This window comes from Notamacropus eugenii, chromosome 5 (genome assembly GCF_028372415.1).
Source record: "Notamacropus eugenii isolate mMacEug1 chromosome 5, mMacEug1.pri_v2, whole genome shotgun sequence".
Taxonomy (NCBI): Eukaryota; Metazoa; Chordata; class Mammalia; order Diprotodontia; family Macropodidae; genus Notamacropus; species Notamacropus eugenii.
Window position 1 is genome coordinate 374,688,474 of NC_092876.1, and position 13,303 is coordinate 374,701,776.

The window sequence follows — 13,303 nt, forward strand, 5'->3', positions numbered from 1 at the left end:
TCAATTTGGCTCCAACACACCCCTGACTGTACCAAAGAAAAACAATTAAATTGAAACATCTATTACATGCATTATATATTAATAAGATATAAAACATATTTTTTCCCACAGGAGTCCTTATCTCTCAGATATGAGGCAGGACACAAGTATAAGTCATAAAACCTGCTCTCTCTATATTTACATTCTATTGAGGGATATGACCTGTTAATGGATAATAATACAAGGTTTGAAAATGAAATGAGGAAAAGGAGATATCAGAGTGCTCTAGGGATTAGTTGGTTGGTTGGTTGTTGTCCTTCCTTCTCCAAGTGGACCAAATTGACATCACTATGATAAAGTCAAATTTCAGTGTGACTGTGGCTGATCAGACCAAGCTCAATTCTACACATATCAGGCACAAATAGTCCATGGGAACATTTGGAGTGGATACTCCAAATTTGCACATCCTGGATTTCCTTTGAGCTGTTTCAATTCTGCTTTGCTCATACACCACAGTACGTTTTCTGATGTGGGCATGCGTTACTGAGAGGTCCTGTACCAGTGTCTCACAATTAATTCTGAAGTTCTTGAGAGATACCTCAAGAGTGTCCTGAAGGGAGATCATCAACAGTTTTTGGGAGCTCAGAGAAGGAGATATCCCAGAGATTATGCCTGAGTTGAGCTGTACAGGAAGATAAGGTTTTGGGAGCATCTAATTAATCAAGGAAGAGTCTGCAGGAGTGGAGTGAATTCAGGGAAGTAGGTAGGGGAAAGTCCTGAGAGTCAAGAATATAACCCAGAGAGGAAACAGAATAACAGAAAGATTCAATTCAATAAGTCTTTACTAAGAACTCACTACATGTAAGGCATCATACTAGGTGCTGGGGCTACAGACAGAAATTAAATAGCTTCTGCCTTCAAGGCAAACTAGGCCATTTTTTTGCCTCAGTTCTTGCCGAGCCTTGAATTACTGAATGGGTGCTGCCTCAGACAGACTGAGACCTGGAAAAGACCTTAACTTGAAAAGGCCAAGGTCTCCCATTGCGTTCAAGGTCACACCAGTCATCTTGTCCTATGTCTTGCCTCTGGACTGTGGTGACTGGAGGAAAAAGTGAGACAGATAACTTTGCATAGCTCTGCCTCACTTAAATACAACTCAGTTGCAAGTCAAGACACCACCCTCCTGAAGTCCTTGGTCCTCTTCAAGAGCAAAGGATGTACAACGACAATCTACAAGTTATCTGATTAGTGACAAAGCTTCATTGTTGGTTTTGAAAGATATTTTATTTCTCATAGGGTCTCCAAAAATACTATACTTCCAAATTCCAATCATCTATTCCTTTCTTCTCCTCTGTTTTCCTCCTAGACCTACACTTTTTTCTCCTCTTCTTCCTCTTTATAATCATATAATGTCTCTGTGCTGAATGTGTGCTAGGCTCTTTTCTAAGAAGTTAAGAAACAAACCCCTTGTCTTCTATAAGCTTACATTTCAAGCAGCTAACATTGTGTGAGTTTGAACCACAGTTTATATACTTTCAGGGGTTCAACCTTCAGTGAAATGTAAGTTTAGTATTATCTATGTAGACTAAACTACCCTTGATGGTACTTACACAGATTGCAAATTTTTATGGTAGTTGTTTAAAGCATGAGTTCTTTAGCTAGAGACAGCATTCTGTGCTTACATCCCCATGGTGTAGATGGACTATATTTTGTGAGCTCCTTAATTTATTGAATTCACTTTCAGCATTTTTGTTCTATAAAGCTTACTTTTAAAGGTGGTTTTATGAGTGCTTACTGCATAATACTACACAATCCTAATCTGCCATTTTATTGTCAGTATCTGACCAAATTTCATAAAATATGAACTTTCCTAGTTAGAATTTTTGAGGTCCGAGGGGTGCTGGGGACTCTGAAATATTGACACACCAGGTCCTCCTCGAATGAACTCAACACAAGCCTTCTTAAAGCCAACAAAAAACAAAGTTTATTAAAGATTTGTCGTATTGGGTTGACTCTTAAGAAACATTTGTAACTTGAGGAGGGATCTGGGGTTGGTCTGGTAGTCTAGGATGATGGGAGAAGGGGTTTAGGGAGGGTCTTGAGGAGAAGTTCAAGGAGGACCTCAGTGGGACTGGGGTGACTGGTCAAGGCTGGAAACAGCTGGAGGCAATCAGGAGATATCAGACAATGGAGGGCTTGTGTGGAAAGCAGGTAAAGCAATCCAGAGGTCTTGATGAGAATGAGCAGTACCCTGGGGTGAATACAGATGGAATCTAGGGAGGATCTTGATGGGAGTGATCAACAGCCTGGGGAATGGGGATTTGATAGGATCAAGGGTGGGGAGTGCACAGGGATAACGAAAAGCCCCTGGACTTCCAGAGATTGCAGGATCAAATGGGAAGATTCAAGGAGAATTCAAGGAGGTTCCCGGAGTCTGAACCCCATCAGAATCATTTGAGAAATGGGTTATCTTTTTCAGAGATACTAGAGATGCACAGAATACTGACATCATGCAATCCTGTTTGTCTCAGTTTCCTCATCTGTAAAATAAATTAGAGAAGAAAATGGCAAACTACTCCAGTATCTTTGCCAAACAAAATAAAACAAAGCTACAACCCTATATTGGATCGTAAAGAGTTGAAAACAACTGAACAACAAATGAAAAGCATAGCTTACTGTTCTTAGCAAGTTTGTATAGCTTATGCTGTATGAGCAAATCAAGTTTTTCACTTGGTATTTTTCCCCACAACTTCCCTAAAAGGTGTGGGGTAGTATTCAGTTGATCAGTCATGTCTGACTCTTGATAATTCTGAGGACCATATTGACCATGTTTTTTTTTGGCAGTGGTTTGTCATTTCCTCCTCTGGGGGATTAAAGCAAACACAGCTAGTAAGTACCTGAGCTCACATTTGAACTCAGGTCTTCCTGACTCCAGGCATGGTAATCTATCCATTGTACTACCTAGCAGCCTTACGTGTGGCTTTCAGTACAACTTATTTGACTTTGTGATGATGTCATTTTGACAGTGTGTTGTGGAAAGGGATTTGGAGTCATAAAATCTGGGTTCAGATGCCAGCTCTGCTACTTATTAATTGGGTGACTTTGGGCAAGTCACTTAATTTTTCAGTTTTGGTTTCCTTATCTCTAGAGCCTTTGAAGTTATGCTCTCAAGATCTCAACAACTCTAAAGGGAACCTGCTTTACCTTCATGTCTGAGGAAGAATTGAAAAGTCAAGGGGATGTGAACTTTAAGAAAACAAGAAAAAAGTGTTTCAGGTTTAAAAAAAGGGAAAGGGGACGAAGGTAAAGAATCTATGTTTGGAAAAGAATTGAAGGCAGCAAAAGTCCTAGGTTTATATATACAGAGAGATTTCAATTCAATTCTGTTGTAAGCAGAGACTGTTACAGTTAATGTTAATAATAATAACTAGCATTTGTTTTTAAACCCTTTTAAGGTTTGCAAAGTATTTTACAAATATTATCTCATTTGGTCTTTATAAGAGCCCTGGAGATAGGGCCTTTTATTATCCCCCTTCTACAGATGAGGATACTGAGGCATACAAAGATTAATGTGCCTTGCCCACGATCACACAAGTAATAAGTGCCTGAGGCACTTCCTGATTCCATATCCAGTACTGTAAAAATTATTAAACATTTACTGTGTAAGATATAATATAATTGGGGAGCTAGATGGTACAGTGGATAGAGCACTGGGCCTGGAACCAGATTCCTTACCTGAGTTCAAATCTGGTGTCAGAAACTTACCAGCTGTGTGACCCTAGGCAAGTCACTTAGCCCTGTTTGCCTCAGTTTCCTCAGCTGTAAAATGAATTGGAATCATATGAGGGCAAGCAAAGTAGAATCTTTTTCTGTTTTTGTTTATACCAAGAAGTATAATGCCTCTGAATAATGTGATTAAGGAGGATCTTTCCCACCCTTTGTTGGACCTAAGAAGATTTATGGGAAGGTCCACACCTTCTATTAAAGACTCACTGGTTCTCAAGGGATGTGATGCCCTCCGGCTCTAAAAAGTATATAGAGACTCTGAGGTGTAGTTTTATTTTGGGGCTTAGTTTTTGCCAGATGAGAGTTTGGGAAGCCCCTAAGCAGCCCTGCCCAATCCCTCCCTCCCTTTGAAAACCCAGATGTTGGTGCTTCCCTGTCTGGTAATTATGGTCAGACAGTTGGACCTGTCTGTTGAATTGTGATGTATGTATTGATTATGGTCAGACAAAGGAAACCATGTCTGTTGATCTTTGATTTCTCTGAAGATCAGGGTGCTGACTTTTTCCCCTGAACTAAATGAATGATACATGTACTTGATTAAAGTGACTGTTAACCCCTCAAAAGTTGTGTTTGCTTTTATGAATGCAGATCTAAGAACCTGTGATAGCAACCCCCCTGTGTATGTTGGGGTGCTTACTGATATAAGGAGGAAATGGCAAACTACTTTAGTATCTCTGCCAAGAAAACACTCAGTGGTCAGACGTAACTGAAACAATTGAACAACATTAGAAAAAAAAAATCTTTGGTCTTACGTAGGTTTAAAAAGCTTACCATTTTTAATAGTAAGCAGTAAGTAGATGTACACTCAAGCTTAAAGTAGACCTAACATTTACTTAACATTTTCCTCATCCTGTTCCCTCTGTCTTTTTATTTTTTCTGTCTAGACTGGTGATTTCATTAGTGTTGAGAACTCCACTTGGGAGGTTGGGAAGCCTCCCTTCACCCATTCAAAGGACAGCTTTAAGTCTTAGAGAGTGGCAGCTAATATTAAGAAGTTAAGGACTGGCCAATATATGTGTCAGAATTAGGACTTTAACGCAGGTCTTTCTGACTCTAAGGCCAGCTATCTATTCGCACAAAACTCAAATCAGCTGCAAAACTCCAATACTCCCTGAATCATATTAAATCATCATTGGGAAATGTTAAACAAGATAAATAAAAAACACAGTACAACATAGTTAATGTTAATTTGTGGTTTTCTAAGTTAATAGAAAGTAGCCTGAAAGGATCTGTTTCTGTTGGATTTTGACACTACTGTCTAAAAGATTGTGTTGGCCCTGTCACTGACTTGTGTAACTGCCATACGGACATACTCCAGCCTAAGATGCTTATTTTTTGTTTTGTTTGGGAGACTTTTTTTCAGTAGCAAGTTCATAATAGTGCATTTGTTCTAGGACCATAGAATTTCAGAGCTTGAAAGAACCTCAGAAGTTCAAACCCTTCATTTTACAGATAAGGAAAATGGGGCCCAAAGAGGTTAAGGGTTTTGCTCAGGGCCACACAGTTAGTAAGTGATACAAGTCAGGACTAAAATCCAGGTCTCCTAATTCTAAATCTAATGAACTTTCCACTATACTTTCCAGTAAGAAAACTTCAGCAAGAAAAGGCTATTTAGTCACTCATACTAGCCAACTTGACATTCTACTGTATAGGGACTGAACCTGTGATTTCATTATTACAGGGAGCTCTCAGATGAAGAAACTCCCTCTCCCAATAGAGTTGGCACCTTGCAGAGAGCACTAAAAGATTAAGGGACTCACCCAGGGTCACACAATCAGAATGTAAGAGGGACAGGGCATAAACCTAGGTCTTTCTGAGTCTGAAATGTTTTTCTTTTTTCTTTTAATACACTATACCTCACTGTATCCCATCTGTACTTCATAGAAAATAAAAAAGGGGAAGAGATAGACAAAGAGAAAATAAGAGTGGTTAGGTCTGAGTAAATTGGGGAGATAAGGAGCAAGCATGTAGGATGGTGGGGGGTGAAGGCCAAAATAAAACAGATGGAATAGAAAAGTGAGCCCCTGAACTCTGTTGAAGTAATGCTTAACCATAGGATAGAGGATGCCCTGGATTCTCCAGAGTTGTGGTGACAGGGTTCTAGCTTTGTCTCACCAAACTGGAAAAACTTCAAGTATGGGACCAATGAAAGATTATGGAATCTGCTTTTTTAAGGCTGGCTATCAGCTGAATTTCTTGGTTTGTTGAAGTGAGAAAGGATTGATTGGGCTCTATTTTATGCCTAAATGATCTTTTGAAGTACAGACAGTTCTTGCTTTATTTAAGTGAACCCTTCTGCAGACCTTGATGTAAAGATATTTTTACCTAATGTAAACTTGTTCACATCACAGACTTGGTGAAGGGAAGGAGGGAGGGAGAGAGGAAGGGGCAAGCTGTGGAGGGAGGGGGCTGGCACACATTTCAAGGACATGTGGGGGCCAAAAATGGAGAAACAAGAGCAGGCAGTGACCAGCCATGTAGGGGGAACTGGCCTGAATGGAGGGGAAGAGCTGGACAGGTCTATAGGTGGGTGGAGTGGGGCAAAGATCTCCTTTCCCTGCACTGGAGGTTTCAAGCCAAGTCCCCAGTGGGGGTGTTGAGGGTGGCAGTCTCTTCAAATGTCATTTCTTCTGCTTTCACTTGGAGGGGTTTTATTTGTTGTTATTATTGGGGAGTAGGAGGCCTTGAAGCAACAGAGGGGAAGAAGCAGAGAGAGGGGGCACAGTGCTGTACAGTAAAGTTAACATAGGTATTTTTTGGAATGCAGGTTTCTTTTGTAATTCTTTACGTAAAGTCAAATTCTCATATTATGAATTTACATAAAGCAAGAATTGTCTCTATTACAATATAAATCTGGAAGGAGGGAAGTAGTAGCACAAAAACTGCTGTGCAGGCAGAGATGAGAAAACAGGGTTTGAAAAAGAGGTTATTGCCAACAGGATGAGCACATGGGACAAAGGACTAGAAAGGAATTTCAACATATAACTTGATTATAAATCAGAGTAAATGGGGAGAGGTTGATGTGCTCTTAGAAAACAAACTATCCAAATGATACTCTAGAATTGAGTTGTGTAAGGTATAGGTCTTCATTAACTAACTCCCCAGAGAGGAGGACATTGTACAACCACTGAGAAGAGGCCTGAAGGCTGGCAATACACCCCCATCAAGACTCACCGCACAGTTTGGATGCTAACACCAAGCATCCTAGAATATGAGCTTTGGGAGGCCATGCTGAACCCGAGACCACATTCACTTTTAGATGCCTTGAAGTAGAACCACTAGATCTAGGAGAGGAGAAGGGAGGGAAGGAAGGTAGAAAAAACTGCTCACCTTTTTGTGCTCTTAGGGAAAAGACCTCATTAGCAATGGCCATGCTTGTGTATTTTCTGTTGGGTGACTTTTTCTTGACTATCTTACTTTGTCTAGTATCCTTTTTATTTTTAAACCAAATCCTGTGGTTTGTCTTTGGTTTTCCTCACCCTTTCTCCATTCCTCCCCTGTGAGCAACGTGCTTTTGTTCTCTCTGTTGACTGCAGCTGTTCTAATGTGTTGCTTGTTGAAATTCTACCCTGCTATGTAGCTCCTGGCCTTGAACTCACTTCCCTTTCTTCTTATCCATCACAGTGTCAGTGTTTTCTGGTAGCAGTTTTTAGCCCTTCATTATGCATTTCATTTCTTTAAAAGGTGAATTTCCCTTAGAACAAAACAAGCTCAGGAGAAATCCCAGACTCTATATTATAGACACATGAAGTAACTAAGTACTTGCAAAGTTTTGAGATTACCAGTGATTTGCCGATTTGTGATACATCTGCCATCTCCCTGTCTTTGAACTGGCTGTCCACCATGCATGCAATTTTCTCCTTACTCACTTCCACCTCTTAAATTCCTGGCTTTCTTCAATACTTAGCTCAGATCCCACCTTCTGCAAAAAGTCTTTCCTCACTCCCCTAGCTGCCAGTGTTTTCTCTTCTGAGATTCCTTTCCATCTTCTCTGCATATTTCTAGTTACTCACACATCACCTCTCCCTTTAGAATGTGAGTTCCTTGAGGGCAGGATCCATTTTTATCTTTTTTTTTTTAATACTAAGATAATTTATAGGAGGAAGAGATCATTTTATCAGGGAAGATCAAGGAAGGAAAGCTTCATAGAGGTAATACTATCATGAGGCAGTGTGTTATAGTGAATATTTTTATTTTGTCTTTCCTGGTCCCTAGGAAGTTCCTATTTGGTAAATATTTCATGACTTGGCTAGCACATCCTATCATTCTATTATAAGAGCAAGTGTTCCCCTTCAAGAGTGTTATTTCTGAATCAGTAATACCTGGATTCAAATCTTGTCACACACATGGGCTAGCTTTGTAACTCTAAGTTATTTAATGTCTGCACCTCAGTTTTCTTATTTGTAAAATGAAAAAGTTGTACTTGATGATTTCTAAGACCTCTTGTATCTTTAACCTGGTGATCTTATGAACTAAGTATTCAAATATCTTAATGCCTGGGGCAGCTGGGTGGCATGGTGGATAGAATGCCTGGCCTGGAGTCAGGAAGATTAATTTTTGTGAGTTCAAATCTGGCTTCAGACACTTACTAGCTGTGTGACCCTGGGCAAGTTACTTAACCCTGTTTGCCTCAGTTTCCTCACCTATAAAATGAACTGGAAAAGGAAATGGAAAGCTACTCCAGTATCTCTGCCAAGAAAACTCTAAATAGAATCAAAGACTCATACATGACTGAAAAATGACACAACAACATCTAAGTGCCAACTGTGTACTAGGCACTGATCTGGGTTGTAAAGATACAGACAAAAAAAACCCCTAAAACAATCCAGTCCTTGTTGTATGGAAAGACCACAAGTACTTTCATAAATATTAACAATCTAAATACAAGGTCTTGAAGCAGGAAGAAGAAGTGAAAGGCAGTAGCTGATGGTTGGTTGGTTGGTTGTTGTCCTTTGTTTTCAAAGAGGATCAGAATGACATCACTATGCTAGTGTCAAGTTTCAACGTGTCCATATGATGGATCAGACCAGTACGAGCTTGGAATGCTCTACCACAGGTTGGACACAAGTAGTTCATGTAGATTCTGTAGATTGGCACATCCTGCATTTTCTTTGAGCTGTTTCAATTCTGCTTTGCTCATAGAGCACAGCACCTTCTCTGATGTGGGCACGCCATGCTCAGTGGTCCTGTGTCAGTGTCTCCCATGTCACACAATCAGTTCCAAAGTTCTTTAGAGAGGCCTTGAGAGAGTCCTTGTAGTGCTTCTTCTGACCACCATGTGGGTGTTTTCCCTGTGTGAGTTTCTCTGTCTTTTGGGCAAGTGTACATTTTATATTTGAACAGTGTGGCCAACCCATCAGAGTTGTGCTCTCTGAAGGATAGTTTGAATGCTTAGTTCAAGTAAGGACCTCAGTATCTGGTATCTTATCCTGCCAAGTGATCTTCAAAATCTTCGTTAAGACAATTCAAATGGAAGCAATTCAGTTTTCTGGCATGGCACTGGTATACTTTTTAGGTTTCACAAGCATACAACAATGAGATCAGCACAAGACATCTATAGACCTTCACTTTGGTAGTCAGTATAATACCTCTTCTTTCCCACACTTCCCTTTGGAGTCTCCCAAATGCTAAGCTAGCTCTGGCAATGTGCACATCAACCTCATTATCAATGTGTACATCGCTGGAAAGTATACTACCAAGGTAAGTAGCAGATGATTTTAAGAGTGAATGAGAAGCAATTCATGATTACATCATAAAAACTTAAAGTATTTTAAGACAGAGGAAAACACTTCTCTTTGTTCTGGTGTCACTAACACTTTAATAGTCTAAAGTTTAAGCCTCTTTTAAGAAGCTTAAAAAGGAAGGCGAAAGCTGTATAGGAGAATATAGTCAGTACAGTGGAACTGTATTTTAGAAGAAAGGAAGTTGTTTTACTTCAGATTTTGATGTTTAAATATATGGAGCAAGTAATAATTTTAACATGACAGGCTGTGTGACTGTTTTCTCATTTTGCTCAAAATTAAGTCTGTAGTATTTTTAAAAATATATATATTTTTCTAACTTAGAGCATTTGCCAACCTTTGAACTATGAAACATCTTATCTGAGTGTTTTTTCTTTATTCTTAGCTTATGTCCTCCAAAATTATATAACTAACCTTTCAGTATTGTTGGTTCCATTTCAGGATGGACAGCCTTCATTTACACAGTGTCTGGCAATGTTTATATTGGTGAGTCTGAATTTTGTTCAGTTTCTCAGTTTCCTTTAAATTATTATATCTGAAAGGTAGATTCAATTTCCTGAAATTACTTGTTTGGAAAATAAGACAAGCTAAAACCCATGAGTTTAGAGTTTGTTCTGAGTGCAGTTGGAAATGACCTTGTGGAACAACTTGGTTATTAGGTATCAGTCACAAAATTCATTTATTTCAGCAATCTGAAAAAGAGACAGGTTTGGTAATTTTGTTATCATGTGCACACACACTAAGGTGTAGGATGCCTCTTTATGATAGAGATGAAATGCAATTTGTTTTTCCAAGTACTTTTGATCCCCAGAACAAACACTTCTTAGAAAGTGAAAGAGAAAACATTTTATAGAGCTGTTTCCACTGCCTCATCACTTCAACAGAAACAACTAATCAACTCAAATGGAAAGGAATAAGAAAAAAAAACACATAAATTTTAGTGATAAGGATACAAACTCTCATGGAGAAGGTAGGGAAAAAAACAAGTGAAAATATAGACAATTTAGGATTGATGAGGTGATGGGAAATGGAGGGTAAAATCAATAAATAAAATCCAGACTCATTTTACTTGTTTCAGCCTTGTTTCGTGCCAAACTTTTTTTTAAAGCAGAGCAGCTAAGAATGAGTGCTATTCAGTGAATAAGAATGACATATACTTTGAGTTACTTTTCTTGAGATGTAGGATTTTCTTGCATCATCCTCATTCTTTTGTCTTCTGTCCTCTATGATCAAGGGTACCTATGTATAAAAAACTCAGAAAATATTACGATCATTGTCTTTCCCCAAGTTTCAGTCTGTCTATTCCAACTCATACAATCTTATTGGTCATATCACTTTCTTCTCTACAAAGTCATTGGCCACAAAGGGAGAGCAAACTCCCAATTACAACCTCAAAGGGACCATGTTGTAGCTACACTAACTGCTCAGTCAATGAACAAAGCTCGAATTCTAGCTCTTTTCTTTTTGCTACCTCATCTTCTCTTAGAGGGTCCAAAACCAGTAAAATTGAAAACAGACAACTGGAGAGGAAATGAGAAGCACAAGGAGAAAGAACCCCCTCATCTGAAAAACAGATAGTAAGAAAAAGGTTATTAAAATTATCTTTCTCTTCTAAACTTTATAATATGTCTACTGACAGGTAAGTTGTGTAGTGAATCAAGATAATCAATAAATATTTATTAAGCACCTCCCAATGTGCCAGGCATATGCTAAGTGCTGGTGCTAGAAAGAAAGGCAGAGTACAGTACCTGTCCTCACAGACCTCACAGTCCAGTGGGGGAGACTACATGCAAACAAGAAGGTATATGAAAGGTAAATGAGAGACAAGAATTGTAACATCAAAAAGAATGAAAGAATCGCCATGAGAAAAATGGGAAGAAAATACTAAGATAATTTAGACTGGGAAGAGATAATTTTGTCAGGGAAGTAAGGCTTCATAGGGGTAATGGTGTCATGCGGCAGTGTGTTATAGTGAATATATTGGTTTTAAAGTCAAGAGAACTCGGGTTCGAGTGCCATCTCTGACGTATAACTACTGTATAACTGTGGGCAGGTCAGTTGAATTTCAGCTCTCTAAAAGCATAGAATCGTAATTTAAGAGCTTAAATGGATTTGAGGTTATCTAGTGTTATCTACTAAGTCATAGATGGTTGTCAAAATGTGCTTTGGTGTGGAAATTATTACACTAAATGAATCACGAATCCTTGATGTATTGACCTAAAACTTTTATTGCCTGCTTCTCAGGGCTATTGCGAGGAATGAAAATTCAAAGAACTTAAGTTAATGAAACAAATGAAATTAAAATTTGAGTTACCTCAAAGACTAAGTAGAATTTTTTTTTAAAGTAAGTTTCCTTATCTTGTAGAGGCTGAAAGTGTACATCTGGTCTCACTTAATCTGATCCTATTCTGATGAGCAGGAGTTTTTTATGTGTTCTATTTCCTACCTGGATTGGTTTCTACTCTGATAGGTAGCATTTCAATAAGTGGAAATGCCAGTGTGAGAGGAAGCAGGTTACAGAGAAGGGTATGCCATAGGAAAGGTCATGTAGACAGGAAAACACAGTTCACATTCAAGGGGAGAAGATAGTTCAGTTTGTCTGGGGTAATAAAGGGATTCGTGAATGAGAGTAGTGGTGAAAAGGGAAGTTGGGGCCAGATTGTGGAGGGGGCTTAAGCAAGCCTGAAGAATTCTGTGGAGGACGAATTATCCTTATACTGGAGTGGAAGATGCCAAGCAGATGGGCAGCGAATTCAGGAACCTGATCTGAGTGAGGCACATCACAGCCTGACCCTGTTAGAGCAGAGAGCTACTTCACAAAGGGCATCCCAAATACAGTCTGCAGACACAGGACTCCATTCTGTGTGTCTCCTCCCCCATTTATAACCTTTTACCTCATCTATACCTAGGGAACCCAAGAATTTGAGAAGTCAAAGAGGAAGAAGCCAACTGATTTTGAAGAAGACAAATTACCAACCCAGAGGGAAGTACCACAGTCTTGGTTCCCAGTGGTCAGTTCTGTGACTTGGTAGAAGAAGAATGTATAAGGATAGTTTGAAGATATAATAAGCTTCACGTTGCATGAGAAAAAAAAATAATTCAACCACCAGAAGAACCTAGATTTCCCCTATTTTTAATAGCATCAAGTTCATTGTTTGCTTCATAGAAAACATTAAAACATTTATAATAGATAGTTGAAAGACTTAAAAATCTCAACTAGCTATCAGTGGTTATATAACAAAAAAACTAACTGTATCACTCAAATGCTACCCAAAATATATTTGATCAATTTAAAGTAGTATATATTGAATATCTATGTATTCAATGCTGTTTACATAGAACAAAGCAAATGAAGCCTCTGCCTTCTAGAAATTTACACATCCAGTTTGGGAGACAAATATACACATAGGAAGTTGATATCATCTGACTGTATGTACTATGATGTGTTGTGCAGAGCACTAAATGAGTGTGGTGATGAAGAAGCGGAAAGGGAAGAAGGAGGAAAAGGAGGAGAAGGAGAAGAAGAAGAAGGAAAGAGAAGTTGAAAATTAAACACTGGGAAAGAAATGTATGACAGTGGGTTACACCCTGCAAGTACAGTATTCAATTAGAAACAGGATTTAAGGTTGCTTTGCCCTTTTACCAAATGCTTAGACAGCCAGATCCAAAAATATTTGCAATTAAATTGTTTTCAGTTGGATTTTTTTTTCTTAACTTTACAGTAAGATTTAACATGCTTGGCAAAGGTTAGCAATGGAAACTATTTAGTATCTGATCTGGCTCTGTTTGTTATTGAA

General features: G+C 38.8%; 1 protein-coding gene across 3 annotated transcripts in view; it reads left to right on the top strand.

The window, feature by feature from the left end:
* Nucleotides 1–13,303, top strand: part of PIR (pirin) — a 119,829-nt gene that overhangs the window by 91,014 nt on the left and 15,512 nt on the right. For all 3 annotated transcript variants that reach the window (XM_072614315.1, XM_072614314.1, XM_072614317.1), the window contains exon 7: nucleotides 9,948–9,992. In XM_072614315.1, coding sequence (XP_072470416.1) covers nucleotides 9,948–9,992 — 45 coding nt within the window. The remainder of the gene's footprint in view (nucleotides 1–9,947; nucleotides 9,993–13,303) is intronic.